This window comes from Podarcis vaucheri, assembly GCF_965113315.1.
Source record: "Podarcis vaucheri genome assembly, chromosome: 2".
NCBI classification, from domain to species: domain Eukaryota; kingdom Metazoa; phylum Chordata; class Lepidosauria; order Squamata; family Lacertidae; genus Podarcis; species Podarcis vaucheri.
In genome coordinates this window covers 74690711-74709985 of record NC_138760.1, presented here as the reverse complement: position 1 = coordinate 74709985, position 19275 = coordinate 74690711, and the positions used below count along the sequence as shown (strand labels likewise).

At 44.1% G+C, this 19275-nt stretch overlaps 1 protein-coding gene across 2 annotated transcripts; it reads right to left on the bottom strand.

The window, feature by feature from the left end:
- Positions 1-2714: 2714 nt before the first annotated feature.
- LOC309526968 (C-terminal-binding protein 2-like) lies at positions 2715-17870 on the bottom strand. Of its 2 annotated transcripts, none has more exons than XM_082213381.1 (9): positions 17459-17870; positions 14228-14382; positions 13539-13683; positions 11589-11795; positions 9503-9717; positions 8473-8603; positions 8228-8355; positions 7489-7609; positions 2715-7010 (listed from the first exon to the last, which is right to left on the bottom strand). In XM_082213381.1, exons 1-9 carry the CDS (start codon positions 17505-17507, stop codon positions 6842-6844), a joined length of 1320 nt encoding a protein of 439 aa, XP_082069507.1. In that variant the 5' UTR covers positions 17508-17870; the 3' UTR covers positions 2715-6841. The 2 variants fall into 2 exon arrangements, with proteins under 2 accessions (XP_082069507.1, XP_082069508.1); XM_082213382.1 differs by lacking the exon at positions 17459-17870 and adding an exon at positions 16514-16763.
- Positions 17871-19275: the final 1405 nt, after the last annotated feature.

Below are 19275 nucleotides of genomic sequence, written 5' to 3'. Positions count from 1 at the left end.
GAACAACAACTACCAGACTTTTAGAAGACATCTGAAGGCAGCCCTGTTTAGGGAAGCTTTTAATGTTTGATGTATCACAGTATTTTAATATTCTTTTGGAAGCCGCCCAGAGTGGCTGGGGAAACCCAGCCAGATGGGCGGGGTATAAATAATAAATTATTATTATTATTATTATTATTATTACTAAAGTTGTGTATGATTTCCTCAACATGCATGTGTGTTTAGGGAATTCTTACTTCATTCTTTTGTGATGGTAAGTACTTTAATGCCTGAATCCTGGTCACAGGCTCACCCTATTCATACACAAATATGGCCTTAAGACAAGTAAGCAAAAGACAATGGAGAGGCTTTACCATTTCCTTCCTCCTTGCAGAGAAACATTTGAGGTCAATTTAGGAGTCAAAACGGTTGCTCTTTGTAAACAAGCATTTTGGTTTCCCTGCAAATGTCCTGGTCCTCAAACACTCGGTGCTTCAATCAGGAGGAAACTGCACTTGCAGAGCTCAGGCGATGCTCGATTTCAGCATCAATGTTGGCCCTTGTGGAAAGATAACTGTCGAGGTAAGAAAAGTGGTCAACATTTTCTAACACTGCACCATTAATTTGGATTTGTGGCACTGCATAGGATTTTTTGTGTGCCTGTGGTGCAGCACTTTGGTTTTTTGGATATTGAGCAATAGACCAAGCTTTCCATAAGATGTGAAGCTATTTAAGATTGTTTGGAGGTCATCCTCTGAGTGTGCACAAACTACATTGTCATCAGCATACTGAAGCTCTATGATGGAAGTTGTGGTAACCTTACTCTTTCCTTTCATCCAACTCAGTTTCCCTTAAACAATGTGTTGGATCATGGCGATGAAGATAATAGACTTGGGGTGATAACTCATCCTTGTTTAACGCCTGATCCCACTGTGAATGGTTCATTTTGAGAGCCATTGTTATCCACAATTGTTGCAGTCATATCATGGAGGATGTTCACAAATTTATCTGGGCAGCCAATTTTCAGAAGGACAGTCCACAGGACAGTGCAATTTACAGTGTTGAAGGCCTTAGTAAAGGTAAAGGTACCCCTGCCCGTACGGGCCAGTCGTGACCGACTCTGGGGTTGCGCTCCCATTTCGCTTAAGAGGCCGGGGGCCAGCGCTGTCCGGAGACACTTCCGGGTCACGTGGCTAGCGTGACGAAGCTGCTCTGGCGAGACAGCACCAGCGCAGCACACGGAAACGCCGTTTACCTTCCCGCTGTAAAGTGATACCTATTTATCTACTTGCACTTAAGGGTGCTTTCGAACTGCTAGGTGGGCAGGAGCTGGGACCGAAAGACGGGAGCTCACCCCGCTGCGGGGATTCAAACCGCCGACCATGCGATCGGCAAGCCCTAGGCGCTGAGGTTTTACCCACAGCGCCACCCGCATCCCGGGTGGCCTTAATCAGGTCAATAAATGCCACATACAATGGTGCCCCGCAAGACGGAAAACTCACTAGACGAAAGAGTTTTCCGTTTTGGAGGTGCTTCGCAAAACAAATTTCCTATGGGCTTGCTTCGCAAGACGACAATGTCTTGCGAGTTCCTGCTGGTTTTTCCCCTCCCCCCCTTTTTCTAAGCCGCTAAGCCGCTTATCAGCTGATCCGATCAGCAGATAAGCCGCTAATAGCGCTAATCCGTCAATGGGCTTGCTTCGCAAGACGGAAAAACTGCTAGACGAAGAGAATCACAGAATGGATTCTTTTCGTCTTGCGAGGCACCACTGTACAGGGATTGGTTTTGCTCTCTGCATTTTCCTTGCCAAGCAGTGAAAATCATATCCACTGTCCCCCTAGAATGTCGAAAACCATTTTGGGATTCAGGAAGAATATTCTTGGATATAGCTAGGAGATGGTTTGCCAAGATCTTTGCAATAATTTTTCTAGCCACAGCTAATAAAGAGATGCCTCAATAGTTTCCACAATCCGTTCTATCGTCTTTTTAAAAAATAGGTTTTTTTGCATCTCTGAAGTCTGCTGGGATCTCTTCTTTCTCCCAGATTTTTTTTATGAGCTCTTGAAGTTGTTGTGTAAGTTCAATTCCGCCCACTTTGAAGACTTCAGCAGGTATCCCATCAGGTCTGCTGGCTTTGTTGCTTTTCATTTGGTTAGTAGCTGTACACAACTCGCCCAGATTTGGACATACTGCAAGCTCATCTCCAATTTGTTTTTGTGGGATTTGTGAGAGGACCTCAGCAGCTACAGGGAAGTTGCCTTCCATTGCCACATCAACTTTTTATTACCATTTTAGACTTACCATATTTCTCTTATCTTAAAATTTTAAGAGACCACATACGAAGTGCCCAGGATCCGGATCTGCCTATGGAAGGAGGCAGGTCAAAGGTAACTTTCCCAATCCCCTTCTCTTCCCAGCTATTCCAAAGGTCAAGAGACATTTCTGACTAGGGTAGACTGTGATGTACAGGGATATAGTGTAAAACTGGGCAGGTGCATCTCCTGTGAGCAGAAACTATACTTACAGAAGTTACTTCACTATGTGTTATTTCTCCCTTTCCCCATAATGCCCCACTTAGTCACTTTGCACCCCACCCCACTTCTGCAGGTTAATCTCTAGAGCCAACCCATCAAGTTTACCAATTGCACAGATTTGCAAAAGTTGTAATGCAGACACTAAATGGTTAGTCAAATACATTGTAAAGGGAGCAACACAGTGAAATGAGAAAACCCACATGACCATAAAGGAAATATTTATTAAAATATAATCAAAGAAACTGTCAAACTTCTAACAAAAGCCAGGAGAGAGTTGAAGGGAGAAACATCTGTACAGGAAACATCATTGGAAATGCTTTTACATGCTTTATTGTTTAAGTTTCACAGTTTAGTTATTGGCTACAAAAATATATTTCTGAAACTCTGAGTCCTCTATAAAAAAAGCTGGTCAGCAACAGCAAACCTGACAAGCAGAATATACCTTAGGACAGAGTGAGCTCCTCCTGCAGATAAGCTTGGCATGACCCAGGGCACTCCTGCCTCAATGTTAGGAACAAATGTTCTTTGGGATTAAGCTCCACATTAATTCTGAAGGAAGTCTCTTCTTCCTCCAGCATGCATAAAACTTGGAGCAAGGAGTTTCACATCTATACATGTGAGAAGGGGTCACTGAGCCAATGTTTAGTGTCAGGAGAGAGACTCCACTTTAGCATTACCCTTTCTTGTGGCAACTGCTAGTCTGAACCAAAAATATACCATGATGTGCAACTGGAGCACTTTCATCAGCACCTGGCTCATCCTGCTTTCTGGGGAAAAACCCCTTGATTAGCTAAGGAGTCTCAAACCTGATCTGGATCCTCAAGCGATGCCACTCTAGCAGTTTCAAAGTTGTTTTAACTCCCAAATGTAGGTCTAGGTAATACTGGCTATCTTTGAGGGCTTAAGGCTTATACAATGTTCACCAGCATTCAGAGACTGACACAACCTTATCATTTATGTATTTCTAGTATGCCAATCAGCACGGTTTCTACAAAACAAAAGGCTCAGTGCTAGCCAGCTGGGATCTTCCCAATTTCTCTCCTTATGGAGGTTTTTACCTGATAAGTCTTTAGAGGTATTCATGTGTAAAAAATAATTTTGCTTACTAATATATGGTTGCCACTTTTAATGAAGTGTATCTTACACTACTCCCTGAAACAGGCAAGATCAACAGACTCTGGGCAATCCCACAACTGGGGACCTTGATCAGAAAATATTACAAACAGAATTTAGGAATTGCCAGCAGCAAGCTGAGCAGAAGACGTTGCTGATTTTCTCTGCTTGTAATACAATGTGACATTGGGGCAATAGGCATCCTATTCTCCACTGCAGGAATGCTCAACCCATGGGTTGACAGAACTTATTAGTTGGGTTGCAACAGGACAGTGAAATACATCAGTATCTCCTATCCAAGTATGAAATCTAATCAAGCTTGGTATCCTGAGAATTTCAGCTTTCATTTCTTAAAGCACATTCCTGCTCTTATGGTCGTAGCCAACAGCTTGACAATGCATAACTAATGTTGAGTAAAGTACAAGAAAAACTAACAGGCAGAGTGGCAGGGCACCAGAGCCCTGCAATTCTCTGCTCTTCCTCAATGGCTATTTCCTACCGTCTTTCTCACTAATCCCAATTTCTCTACAATTCCCTGCCGTTTCTGTAAAAATACCCTAAACATGATGGTCTATTGGAAGCAGAAATATGCACATTTATATTATTATGAATCAGAATTTTGAGTGCTGTGTAATGGGGAGGTTGGCGGAGAATACACACAACCCCGAACTGCCCTCTGGAGTAGCACCTAATGTTATGGCTATCTGAGGCACATCAGCAATGTGTGAATGTTTTGTAGATTGGGATTTCTCCTCAACAGATTGTGAAATGTAATACATGCAGCCCACCTCACAGCTGGCTAGTTTGCCCACTACAGAGAGCAGAGTTTTTCAAGGGCTGGTGCGGACACAATTCTGGCCCTTGGCTCAGGCCAACAGATCAACAGCAAACAATAAGATCACATCTCCGTCTCCTCTCACAGATACATTCCTTTAGCTCTCTTTGCCCTTGTTTAGAGTTAGCTCTGAGCAATGTTAATCTTGATTAACACAGATGTGAACCTAGATTTTGGAACTGAAGTTGGGGAATGGTGTGGGCACAGAAAATTTACACAGGAGAAAGGAAGGGTTGAGGAAGTGTCTTGTCACACAGGCTACTCCCATTTTCTTTAACCCAAGTTAAAGGCCAGCATTGTGTTATATTTGCAACAACCCAAATAGCAATGCATTCCAGTTTTCAGGTTGGTTAGAGCAGATTAGTATGCAGATCAAATAAAAAGCTGAAACTGTTATTTTTGCCCCAAGTTAAATCTCTTCAGAGGTGAAGACTTCACTCAAAGGTTCCCCACATTTACTGCCACACACGTAGCACTAACATCTGTTAGCATGCCCCCCCGTGCACAGACTGCTAAAAACCCTGAGCGACCCAAGAGGTATGTGAATTTTAAACATGAAGTCATAATCATCCAAGAGATTATAAAGCTATTGTGCCTCCCCCACTACCAGAGCCTACATTACACCAAACACTTCCAACTCACATTCTAACAAAGCACACACTACAAGGGCACCATATACCATCTCACAATACAAAAGTAAGATTTTTCTTGCTCGGCGCTTCCCTCATTTGAAAGGGATTCTCTGTACACCTGTCAGTTAGCACTTGGCATTGAAGAAATCCTGCCAATATCTGCAGACAGTCTTGGAAAATTGGGATGCTTGGGGACATGCTAGCCCATTACCAATGTTCAGTTGTAAGCAAGATCTAAGATGAGGTTTCTACTCCACCCAGTTCCCAGGTTACCTGGCTGGCATTTTGTTTGGAAGAAGACAAGGGGAAGTTGAATTCTGATTACAACAAAACATTCCTATTCTTCACCCCCAATTGTTTTCTGAGCTTAATACTTAGGCGGTCTGATTATAAGCCATAACATTTTCCTAGTCAAAGAGTTCTGTAAAGTCCGAGCAACATGACAAGGCTATCCTCCAACAATAATAAATACTTTGTTTCACTGTGAACTATATGCTGTGTGGACAGTGCCAGGGAATAAGAATTTATTCACCTCATAAGAGACAATGTACAGCACTAGTTCTGCCTTTAAATCTGGTTTAAATGCCTTGGTTAAAACATACCCCTGTTGTTGTTTTTTAAAAGGCAACTGCCATAGTTTGCCACAGACCAACTATTTCTTCCCAAGAAGAATCTGTGTGGCCACCTGTAGGTTTTGAGAATGAATTCTGTTGGTTGGTTTTTTTGCAAGACAAGGACTCAATTCAGAGAAAGGGGTTGAAGTAAAGAACTTGAAAATTCAGCACGCACACACCTGGGACATTTCATACTAAACAAAAATAAGAGGGAACAATCCTGGCTTGGCCTTTGATGCCTGTTAAGAGACAGGTCAACGAGACTTAGGTCCCAAGTTAAGTTCTAGGATTTCAGCATAATCATCTTATTGTAGCAAAGTTGCACTAATAAGCGTGCAAAGAGCAGGCATTCATGTAACCTGACACCTTGAGTTCTGAAACACCTTCTGCCTCCCTATATGGAGCTGACTCCTCATTCCCTGAGCTGGGCCCAAATCTCAGTTGAATCTTCCTCCCTGTAACTTCACAAGCATCTTGGCTGTCGATGCAAATTCTCTGCATGTCTTGAAACACAAATAAGATTCCAAGCAGAATTTCCAATTCACTCTGGTTCGTATAATTACTTACCCCCAGCATCCTAGGAGCAAATCACCCACCAAGCACATCAGTTAACAGCATACAGGCAGGCCAAAGCAGTAAATGCCCACAACTGAGCCAGGGCTCCCCTTCCTACCAAGAAAACCTACATGCGCACCTTCCCTCCCCATTACAGTGTACTTTGCCCCTTGTACCTGAAACTCTGCTGACCTTCAACCTAAGAAACCACCTTAAATTCACACCAGTCTTGTTCTGGAATCACTGGAATTCTCAGTATTCTACTCAGGTACTGTTTTCCCGTATATCACACAGTGGAAGGCAGGGGCAAGGAAACCTGCATGTTAAAACTAAACATTACCAAGAGGGTCAAAAGTCACTGCTTCATTGCCCCAGATAAGGAAAAAGATTCACCAAAAGATTTAAACTAAATCTGATATAAAATATCTGTTTAAAGGCAAGAGCTAGAATTTGCCAACAATGAAATGCATTCTCCTGTCCGGTGCGAACAGGAAACAGTCCACAGGGATCACAATATGTCCTAAAAAAAAATGGAGGCATTCCCTGCTTTCTCATGGGGGAATAAAGAGAACAGGGATGCTACTGGTCAGTGGAGATTTCTCTGTCCGGCTCCAATTTGCTTGACTCTCCTGGAGAAGGGGTATGTGGTGCAGAGTGAGACACAGAGGGAATACCGTGAGGTACAATCCCCTCTACTGGTGGCTCTGGGAGCCCTGTGGCTGCTACTCCCACTACTCCTGGAGGAAACCTGCCACAAAAAAGAAAGCACAGGGTGATTACAACCCAGGGAGTGTTTCCTTGAAGGTTTCACCGACATATAAAAGGCATTCAGAAATTAAGCAATTAAGTGAAGGTTGGTAGGAAATGGCATTACAGTAAATTCTATTACAGCTTTAACTTGGCATTTATCAGGCCACTTGTCTTAATTGCTGCAGGGGTAGAGCTACATATTAAAATCATTACTAGGGTGCCTAGCCAGTAACCCATCTGAACAAAGGTCCTGAAGCCCTCTGGCTAACCTGGGTTGGTGCTCTTTGTTCAAGAGCGACAATCTACAAAGCAATGCAGCTTTGTTTCAAAGGAGTTTGCTGCCAGAAAGAAGGTGGACAGGGAGGCTGGGTCAGTCTCACAAAGCTAGATAACTTTTCTGAATACAATCCTTTTGAGACCTGATGCATAAGTGACCTGTGCAAAAAGCTCTTGGTAAAAATGCATGCACATCTCACCTGTAAGCTGCAGCTCCGTTAAGCTCTGGATGCACAGCCGCAGGGTCAATACTGGACCACTGAGCTGCTAAAAGCAAGTACTCCTTATTAACACAGTTCCTCAAATGATCAGGTATGACACCTAAAACAAAGTCAAAATACACAGAGGTGTATTAGATGCTAATGCCAAAGTTATTTACACCCAAATGTCACAGGGGAAAGATACCCTAACTGCTTCTCTACTTTGTATATAGGATGCAAGATAGATCCACAAATATAATATGAAAAATAAGAATGGTGTAGTACAAGAAAAAAATTGCTTGTTTATTCCACAGTGTTCACGAGAAACGATTCCCTCAACTGCGGTTTCTAGGTGCACCAACGCCATTAGCCACGACTGCTGTGAAGAAAATCCACCAAGGCATCACTCCATGTTGAAACAGCACCAAACATCTCCCAAACACCAGGGTAGGAAAACAGTCTAAATTAGGCATCCCCATCCTTCAGCCCTCCAGATGTTTTGAACTACAATTCCCATCATCCCTGACCACTGGTCCTGTTAGCTAGGGATCATGGGAGTTGTAGGCCAAAACATCTGGAGGGCCGCAGGTTGGGGATGCCAGGCCTAAGTGGTCTAAAAAGCTAAAGAACTAATCCAGTGACTTGATTTTCACCTTCACCAATTAGGCAAGGAGCTCCATCACAACAGTTGTATAGACCTCTCCCAGTGAAACAATCTCTGAAGCAAAAGCAGAGCTACCTGTGATGGCTCTTCGGATCTCCTTAGCTGCATCCTCTCTAGATTCAATGGAGGCCTGTTCACTATACCAGGCTGTGTGAGGAGTACATATCACGTTGGGAGCATCTTTGAGGGGTCCATTCGCAAAGCTGTGATGTAGAGAAATGTTTCTTTATTATGATCTCTGGCAGCCCTAACGCTTGGAGAAGGAGAGGTGAAAAGCGGTATAGGCTGGCAGCAGTACAAGGCAATAGTGGAGTTGTTACCTGAAGGGTTCTGACTCATGCACATCCAGCGCTGCCCCTCTGATTCTCCCTTCCTTTAGGGCTTGAGCCAGGGCTCTCTCTTCAACCAGTCCTCCCCGAGCTGTATTCACCAGAAAGCAGCCTTGGCGCATCTGCAAAAAAATATATAGGCTACTGCTGAGCTTGAATAACCTACTATTGAGTCCAAATTACATTATTGTTAGTAAAATTTAAATGGAGCACACTTTAAAAGGAGCATGGGACAATCAGGACAGAATAGACTTGAAGTATTTCCCTCACACACATTCTGAAATACACAATTTTCCTACTCAAAAACACACCTAGGGCTCAGCACAACATCACACAAAAATTAGCATAACTCTTCAAAAGGTGCCCAGGGAGCAGGGAAAAGAGAAAAGAAGGGAAATCTAACAACAGAAACTTGGAGGTGGGGGGACAGACATTGAAAATAGTGCCTGAGAGGTTCATCATCTGTCCATTCTCTGCACTCTCTCCTCCCTCCCCCAACCAGTCCTACATCACCAACCAGAACAACTGCTTTCAGGTCCTGTTGGGATCCCTCTCAAGGTTTTTTAAAGTAGTAGTTGAAGAGAACAGCCAACATTTGGATCATGGGATGACAACAATTGGGAAGAACCATTACTGCAAACCCATATAACAGAAGTACAAAAATTAGACCTCAAATGAAACAAGCGTGAGTCACTATAGTATAAAACCACACTCGCTCTAAAAAGAACATTGAGTGGGCAAACCGGGAAGAACATGACATTAAAAGAATCTAGAGTTGTTTGAAACAGTTCAGTGCTGTCACTGTTCTTTGCTTACTCAGCACTGCCAGTTACAGAGTTTATTATATATAGACTGAAGCCAAACATTTGTTACAGGCAGTTTCTAATCACAGAATCAATCTATTCACAACAAAAGAAGCCATGCTCAGCAGAAATGCAAGCACCAGATCCACACATTTCTAGCTTTCATGAAACCACCCTAGAGCAGCAACCTATACTCCCAGCACAATGCAATGTTGCACCTGTTTAATGGCAAAGTCATTGATGAGGTGGTGATTATGTTCGTTGAGGCTGCAGTGCAATGTGATGCAGTCACTGTGCATGAGCAGATCTTGCAGGGTGCTCATCCGCTGTAACCCCAGGGAACGCTCCACTCCATGAGGCAGATATGGATCGTAGAAAATCACATTGAAGCCAAAGGGTTTTGCTCGCAGAGCAACTGCTTGCCCAACTCGACCTTGAAAAAAAGGAACACGTATTCACCTGAATAACAGCACAACACATTCTTCCCAAAGAGCTAAGTCATTGGGAGGAGACTTGGAATGGCCTAAGAAACACTATACTCTTTTTTTAGGGATAGGGAGAAGGGGAGGGAAGACTGATGGTGGGCGCCGAGGTCTTCTGTGTATTCTCTCCAAGGAAACAGACACCACATATATGCAACAGCTGTGACCAATGGACTAGTTGAGGTTCTTTGCAAGCGCTGCTGAGAGAGTCCGAATAAGACTTGCAGAAAGCAACTGAAGTTTTCGATTTTACCTGATTGTTCACTAGAGTCTTTCCTAACTTGGGGCCTTGCATGTTTCGGACTGCAATTCCCATCAGCCCCAGTCAGCATGGATAATAGTCAGGAATGTTGGGAGTTATAGGCCAAAACACTTGGACAGCCCCAAATTGGGGAGGGCTGCTCTACCAGATGAACTACTGGCCTAACTAAATATAAGGCAGATACCAATGCCACCCCAAATCTATCAGTAGGAACCTCCCATTCGCACTAGGAGCAACAAAGTTGAACTACACTACCAACAAGGCAGAAAGGGTGAATGAGCAGGAGCGTCATTCAACACGTGACACCCATTTCTGCAAACTTTCAATTTAACGATTAGATAAGTCTCTCCACATCTAGTAAATTTTCCATACAGGTAACTCCCCATTTTCCCCGGGGTTATATTCCAGACTTCCATGCACGTCAGTGAAACACGTATAAATGGGGAGCACCCTGGAGAGTCCTAGGGGCTTGCAAGGAGACCCACCCCAAAGCCCGAAGAGGACATAAGAAGCAGTAAAGGATGTTTTGGGCTTAGACATTCCCTCCTCACCTCACCTCCTGTCTTTTGCCTCTCCGATCCTGGTTTGCAGTTGAAGCACAAACCATAGCAATGGTTTGCCTCAAGCTATGAAAAGAGGGAGAGAGCTGCCACACTGCAAGGCTCCTTCACTACAGGAGAGGGACTGTGAGCAACATCATGGGAGGCATGACTCTAGGACCAAAGTGAAACTGTAAAGCTCCCTTGTTATTTTTGCTATTGGATGCTTGATGTTGTTTATGTAATCTTGGTATATTAATAGTACTGAAAAGTTTATTAGCTGTTGTTATTATTTATTAAATTTGTATACTGCCCTTCATCCAGATCACAGGGTGGTTGACAACATTATTTTATTTTATTTTATTTTTTATACCCCGCCCATCTGGGCGGCTTACAGTATATCTAAAAACATAATAAAAATATCAAAGCAATAAAAACCTCCCAATACAGGGCCGCCTTCAGATGTTTTCTAAAAGTTACGTAATTCTTTATCTCCTTGACATCTGAAGGAGGGGCGTTCCACAGGGAGGGCACCACTACCGAGAATAATGCAAAATGAGAACACAAAATACATAATAATGCCACTCCTCCCACAAAAACATTTAAAAGCCATAAGGCCTAGTTATAGAGAAACATTTTCACCTGGCGCCTGAAGATATGTAATGAAGTCACCAGGCAAGCTTCCCTGGGGAAAGCATTCCACAACAGAGGAGCCACTGCAAAAAAGGTCCATTCTTGTGTTGCCACCCTCTCATGGAGGAGGCACACAAAGATGATGATGATGATCAATTATATTTGCTACTGTATTGTATTGTTTTGCTATGTTATTATGAAATAGTTTTTGCACTCTTTGCTTTTGAAATGCATTCCTGTTTTCATTGCATGCTCAAGCCACTTTGAGCATTAGTTTTTGTGGAAAGGCGGTATACAAATAAAATGAATAAATGAATGTCTGATCATATCACTCTGAGCAGTTTGGTCTAAACTATGTCTGTATCTCTAGGAGCAGCCAATTTCTTACCAAGGCCAATGATGCCCAATGTCTCCCCACGGATACGCACAGCACCTCCAGCCACCTCTCTGATTTGCTCCATACTTGAGGCTCTGTTTCCTTCTCGCATGGCCTGGTGGAGCCAAGTAACCCGACGATAAAGGTTTAGAATGTGGCAAAGGGTAGAATCAGCTGTCTCTTCCACAGAAGAAGAAGGGACGTTGCACACTGCAATGCCTACGGAAATAGGAAGAGGCTAGTACAATTCCCAAACAATCTCAATACAGATGAAGAAAAGAAGGGATTCCCCAACACTCCAGAGCTACAAACAAGGCAATATATTTGATACTGACACGAGCACATTGCCCAACATTTTAATGTACAGCAAAATCCTGTTCCCACTATCAACACCATGATAATTTTGGGGGACAGGAAAACTCTCTGTCACAATCAGGCAGTTGGATGAAGGAGTGAAGAAGCTGCATTGCACCAAATCAGGTAAGTAGGCTATCTAATTTAGTCCTGTTTTTATCTGATATTAGCTGTCCAACTTCTGAGGCAGAGGTTCTCCCCAGCCCTGCTACCTAAAAGATTTTAAACGGTATATATCAGTGACTAAACCTGAGAGAACCTTCTATTCACAACATATGTCACTTACTATTTAGCCATGATCTATCCACAAGGGACTCGATTATATACCGCATTTTTCCGTGTATAAGACTAGGTTTTCCCCCTAAAAAATAATGTCAAAAATTTTGGGCCGTCTTATACACGGATACACCCCCGCACACACCATTTTCTTAAACCGAAGTCCCCAAGAATAGGGGCCAACTTATACATGGGGGAGTCTTATAGATGGAAAAATACGGTAATGTTTTTTCTTGAAAACACTTGTCCTTGTGGAAATCATAGCTCAGGAGACGCTATAGTCTAAAAGCGCAACAATACTCAGTTTGGCATTAAATTTCAACACTTCAAGAAGACTATACAGACAGACCACCACCAAAACTCAAGAGAATTTAGGTTATTCAGTATGACAAGAGTTTAAGGCTAGGACTGCAAAATCTATAGGAACTCCATTAGATGGCTCTCACACAGGTGTTGAGATCAGTAGCAGAACACTTACTGCTTTTAAGCTAGACGTATACCTAGAATTTAATTTGCAAACTATGCTATACTTTTGTATTGTGTTTGCTTAATTAGTAATTAGGTGTCATGGACTTTGAAGACGCTTGAACTCAGGATGAAAGGGATAAACGTGCTAAGTGGAAGGCACATTTGGCAAACTCTCACCGTGATCAACTCCCATCCAGAAACCTATGTCCTCACTGTGAAAGGACGTGTGGATCCAGAATTGGCCTCCACAGTGACTTATGGACTCACTGTTAAGACCGTGTTCATGGAAGACAATCTTACTTGGCTACGAGTGATTGCCAAAGAAAGAAGAAGACTACTTATTAAAATGGTTTACATCTTGAACCAAAGCATCCTTGTGTGAAAAAAAGGCCCACTGAAATCAGTAAATTATCTCCACATAAATCGGCTTAGGACCAGAAAATTAGAAAATTACAGCTTTAGCCAACATAGCAACCAGAACATTAGCAGCCTGCAAAAACTGTTGCTCAAAGCAAACACAAGTACTGTGTTGTTAGTGCATGTCCTCATAGGTCTGCCACTACATGCAACAAGTAGCTATTTAACAGCTTACATTTTATAAAATTCCTAAAATAGTTCTAATCCATAGTAGGCCTAACTTATAGAGGTTCTTATGAGAGCAAATGTTTTTAAATAAAACAGTGGCGCGCTTTGCAATTTTCTCTCTCTCTGCAATAGCGAGCACTTCATCGCTTCTTAGGAGTTTATGATTTTGGCTAGCCCCCAATTTAGACCCAGTAAACTGAACACAAAGAGGCAGTGCACATGTTTTCACTCTATGTATTCATTTATTTTTTAGAAAATATTGCACTGGGATCACCATACCTAATTCTGCAGCTGACTTGATATCCACATTGTCATAGCCACTGCCAATTCGCACAATGACCCGGAGAGCTTTGAACTTCTCCAGGTCCTGGCGCGACAAGGTAATGGTGTGGTACATCAGAGCCCCAACAGCTTCATTTAGCACCTATGGGAAGACAGAACAACAGAATAATGCTTGCTCCACAGCATTCGAACTAGTCAGATCAGGATTCTGCAAACCCACTTACTTGATTGCCAGCAGCAATGCCCCTCCCTGCCCCATGGTGAGCAGCCCTGCCCCACCCCACACACCCAGCATAAGCATCCCTTTCCCTAAGTTCTGTGAAGCAGTGGTTTTTGCAGAAGACACAAGCAGCATCTCAGGGCTTTTACAGAAGAAGAGAAACCGCTCACTTTCCCTCAACTTGTCTTGAGTTCCCAGTGAATTCAAGGGAGGAGTTGTTTCTCTCCCTCCCCCATGGCGTTCTGAAGTAGACAGAAACAACAAGCCATAGAGTGTGGCTTCTGCACAAGCTCAGTGTGAAGTCTAAGAAAATGCATCACCCTCCCACAAAATCTCTGCTAAATTATTTGCAAATTCATTGGGCTTCTGCAGAATTTGGGGGGAGGGGGTTGGAAGCAACTACAAATAGTAGCTAGTTATCAAAGCAATAACAAAATGAAAGATATTCTTGTTTAAGTGTGTTTACCTTTTCATGGATTTCCTGAGTTGACTGTGCATCACAGAAAGCCACTGTGGCAACATCCTTCAGGATGGGCATCTCTACAGTGCAATCTCTGCCATCCAGGAGGGCAACCAGCGGACGGGCTTGCATTGGGCCATTACCAATAGGAGGCCTTATACCTACAGGGAAAAAGCATCTTAATGAGCTGCAAATGTGAGCATGACAAGATTCTTATGTCAGTCCTAAGCAAACATCACCAAGAATTTGTAGTGAAAACAAATGTAAGGGTTGGGGGAATCAGAGAAGAGTCATAGCTCAGTGCTAAAGCACATGCTTTGCATGCAGAAGGTCACCGACTCAATCCCAAATATTTCCAGAACTGAAAAACACACCTGTCTAGAACCCTAGAGAGCTGCTGTCAACCACTGTAGACATTATAAAGCTAGTATGCCAGTGGTCTGATCTGGCACAGGCAGTTTTCTGGGTTGTTTTTAGTAGTATGCGTTTCTTACATGCAAAGGCTCCCATGAATCACTTGTGTCATACCAGCATGCAAACATTGCCTGAATTCATGATGCATGCAGGGCCCAGAGGGTCCATAGATACTTGCAAACTATGTAACCAGTTCTGAAGTTTGGCTATTCACAGACCTTTTATAAAGTCAATGATCATATAACAGATACTGATAACTCGTTCACAAAAGTATGCAATTTGGGAGTTATCTGTAGAAAAAATAAAATTAGAAGAGCTCTATTTTTCACAAGTTATTTTGAAGGAAATAGGTCTAAAAGCAATCTGAGAGGAGTGTGGAGAAAAGGCAAACAGCTATTCTTGAACAGAAGCAGTGTCTCTAGGTAACCTATACAAAGTGATTACAACCCACAAAAATGACGCTTTGTGCTTTGTGCTCATTTCAGGAAGCATGCAGTTGTTTAAAACATGCAAACTTAAAACCAAAAATTTAGTCTGAAACAAACCATAGTTAACCACAGTTTGTCTGTTAGGATGGCACAAGCTGTGGCTAAGCTTCCAGACTCTCAGTCCACAGATTGAAAAGTGTATCTGCTTGTTCTGGTGAACAGAAGCCGCCTCAGGCTCATCTTGCTATCCACAGGGATAATGATAATCAAGCCTTACAAAGGAGTAAATTCAATAGAGAGACATTGCCGAACACCATGCACAGAATCGTGCTGCAATACAAAACAAGGGCCGTTTATCTAACAGAGCTCAAACTTCAACCATGCATGCAACTAGTTGAAGGGGAGGGAACTGGCAATATGTTTTGAGGGTGAATCCAAAAACCTTTTGAAAAACTGGACCCACGCTCCCTAGTTAAGACATTGTGTGTATATGTGTGTGTCCAGGGGGTATGGAGACAGTACAGTTGATGCCTGAGTCTAGTCAGTAAAAATCTAAGATAATGAAGAAGTGAGTGAAGAGCTAAGCACTCTGCTTTGATAAATCACAATATAATCTGGAAAGGAGGAACAAAGGAGACATTTGCACTTGCATCAGCATCTTCCCGTGTCTCTTTAGGATGCTACACGGATACAGGATTATTTGTGCAATAGTGTTAGGCCACAGGGCATTATACACAGAGTGTCACCTAAGAATGGTCCAGCTCACACATTAAAGCATACTGATAAGAAACCATTGTCAGGCAATTAAAGGAATTAGTCACAAGATGAGGCAACCACTGCATAAGAATTAAGAAAGCATAATGTCAAATAACAGCTGAGCCAGCAACACAACCCGTTTCTTCGCAATTCTCTTTACTTTCAAGTAACCACACATCTACTGCCGAACAGATGAAGTTCCTTACTCTCTTTTCTAACTTTACTTTAGAACAGTCTTGCAGATGGCCTCTTGACTCAGGGAAATAACAATACCTTCCAGCCTCACTACTTAGATCAGACTGGGTTACTTTGGCAAGCAGACAAGCTGAAAATTTATATGGAAGTCTGGAGAAGTGGGCGGTGGCTCCAGAGACCACATTAACAGTACTCCAATTAAGAAAAAAGGGGCAATGACACAGAGTCTTAAAAGGGGGCTGTGAATAATGGACTGATTCCAGACTTAGTCCAATTTAAGTCCCATTGAATAAATGAGACTTCACTTCAACTAACCTAATCCAGATCCGATACAATGTTCTGTACTTTTCAGTTAGACTAGCCCCCCAATCTCCCACACAATGCGAGAAGACTCAGGAAGCACCTGTCAGAAGCATCAACAGTTTACTTGGGAGAGGTTTACTTGGACTCTCCCATCAGGTCAGGCACAACCCAGCTGCCAGAGCTTCTAATGACCCACCACCACAGCACAGCTTTTGCCAGATTCTGCCAAGATAAAAGCTGTCAATCTCTTCTGCTCCACTTTGAAACATTAGACAGCTGTTTCCACACCCTGCTTTTATGGAATTACTTTGTCTGAAAATTCAAGATACACTATGTCACCTTATAGTTCCATTTCTCCTACAAGTTTGAATCCACTTTACTCCGAGTCTAGCACACCATGTGAGTAAAACTGCTAGTAATAGTAATAGTAGTAGTAGTATACCATATTTTCCCCAGACAGGAACTCAGTGGCTTATGTAAATTAACACAGATAAACTATAAAATGCTAAAAACATATAAAGGGTAATTGTTAAAAAGCAATTAAGCTCTAATAGGATTAAAACATTATAAGAAACAAATCTATTAAGATGCAGATAATAAAAACAGCAGTATTAAGAGCCCTTTCGGTTTCTGGTCATGAACTTGTTAAGAGTTCATGACCAGAAAAGGAAAGCCCCCGTTCTCTTGGCCTTGGCTCTTTCTCCCATCTACAATACAGGGATAATGCTGTTGGGCTACCTGATCAGAACACCGTTAACATTTCTTGAGACGGGAGCTGAACCGCTCTGCAAGACCGGAAACGGGATGTGGCTGCCTTGCTCATGTCTCCCTAAAGGGCAGGGAAGCATTTGCACTTGGGCTAATCCTGCTCGTGTACACCTTCAGTCTCTGGACGGATCTGGCAAGGCTACCAGGAGCTAAGCTTTGAGTGGGGAAAGGGTCCAAGACCCCGTTAACAGAAAGGGGCGTGGGGGCGCGAATAAACCCTCCGCCTGAAGTCGCCTGTCACTGACGCGGAAGGGCGACGAGATCCTCCGCCGCTTGGCGGAAAGGAAGGCGCTCGCTGGCCCCGGGGCCAGGCCCCTTCCCCTTCCCCGCCGCCGCCCAGCCAACGCCTCGCTCCCTCCGCCCAGGGCGTTACCTTCGCAAATGCGGTCGAGCCTCTGGCGCTTCACTTTGTGCCTGTCCATGGGAGACACCGAGGCAGGCCCGCGCGACTCTGAGCCCGGGAGAGGCGGGCGCTAGGGAGGCGCAAGCTCCGGGACCGGAGGAGGCGGCGGCGGCGGCCTCGCCCCCGCCCAAAGACTCGCAGAGGCGGCGGCGGCGAGCAGCCCGCCTACAGCCGGAGGAGAAAAGGGCGGGGAGGAAAGGCCAGGCCAGCTCAGCGGATGCGCTCCGGGCGCCGTCCTCCTGCCTCTCGCCTGCCGCGGCCCTCCTCCCACCGCACGTCGCTCGCCACCGGCCTCCAAAAGGGAAGCGGAAGGCCTCGGCTGAGTCCGCGGAGGGCAAGATCCCCGTCGAAGCCGGAGCGCAACGGGCTGCGCAGCCATAGAGTAGCGCGCCCAGAGCGGCCCCCGGAAACCACCGATCACTTCCGGTCCCCGGGGCTCTCCAGCGGCGCCGGCCACAGTCCTGTGGAGCCAGGCGCAAGGCTAGAGCAGCAGAGATTCAGGGGCGGCGAGGCAGGAAAATTTAAAAGTAAAAGCGAGGCGTGGTTAAAGGTTCTGGTCGCGGCAGTATGTACTTTGAAGCAGTGATACAAGGATGTGTTTCCCTCACCCTCTCCGCCTCTTTAGGTGCCTAGTGCAAAGCAGAAATTATTGAGGTGCAGCAATGAGAAAAGCTCCCGTTGGGTTTGTTTCAGCTATAAAGAACCACCACAGCTATAGCAGTTTATTATTAGGTGTGTTCACTTCCCGCCTTTCTTCAAGCTGTATGTAGCATGAAAACATTAGCCAGGTCACCAGTGCTCATAAAGGGTACCATACAGGAATTCAAACAAAAACAATCCTCTCGCAATAAAGCTATGGCAGTGGGCATTTTGTTGAATTTCTGCTTATGTAGCCTTTTAAAGGCACAGGTTTCCCATCCTGAAGCTCAGCTCCATATATTCTAATAAAATCTTTTTTATCCCAATGAAGCCTCCCAAGGGGTACCATTGAGGCTCCCAGCCTGTGTGTGTGTTTGCACACACACATGTGCAGGGGGGGGGCACCAAACTGGGTCTTTGACCTAGTTCTGCCCCTGTCCAAAAGCTGTTTTTAAAAAGTATTACTCTCACTTTTTGCAGTGTCTCAAAATAACTTACATAAAAAGTGTATGTGTCTTTGTGTGTAAAACCTTCCCTTCACTATAAAACATGAATCCAGTCTCAGCTGTTCAATAGTTCCCTTTTCTCTATACACTTCTCCTTTGGGCATGTTTTCCAGTTACTCACATATGGTCTGCTTTTCCGACAGTCAGGCAAAACATACAATCTTTACAGTGTAAGAAATTTAGATTCTGCTAGAAGGATAGCATTACTTACGTTGAGACAAGTCCAAGATACAGACTTGTCTCGCCAGAGTGGTGCATGCTCTAGTTATCTCCCACTTGGATTACTGCAATGTGCTCTACGTGGGGCTACCTTTGAAAGTGACCCGGAAACTACAACTAATCCAGAATGCGACAGCTAGACTGGTGACTGGGAGTGACCGCCGAGACCATATTACACCGGTCCTGAAAGACCTACATTTTCTCCCAGTACGCTTCCAAGCACAACTCATAATGTTGGTGCTGACCTTTAAAGCCCTAAATGGCCTCGGCCCAGTATACCTGAAGGAGTGTCTCCACCCCATCAATCAGCCTGGACACTGAGGTTCAGCTCCAAAGGCCTTCTGGCAGTTCCCTTACTGCGAGAAGTGAGGTTACAGGGAAACAGACAGAGGGCCTTCTTGGTAGTGGCGCCTGCCCTGTGGA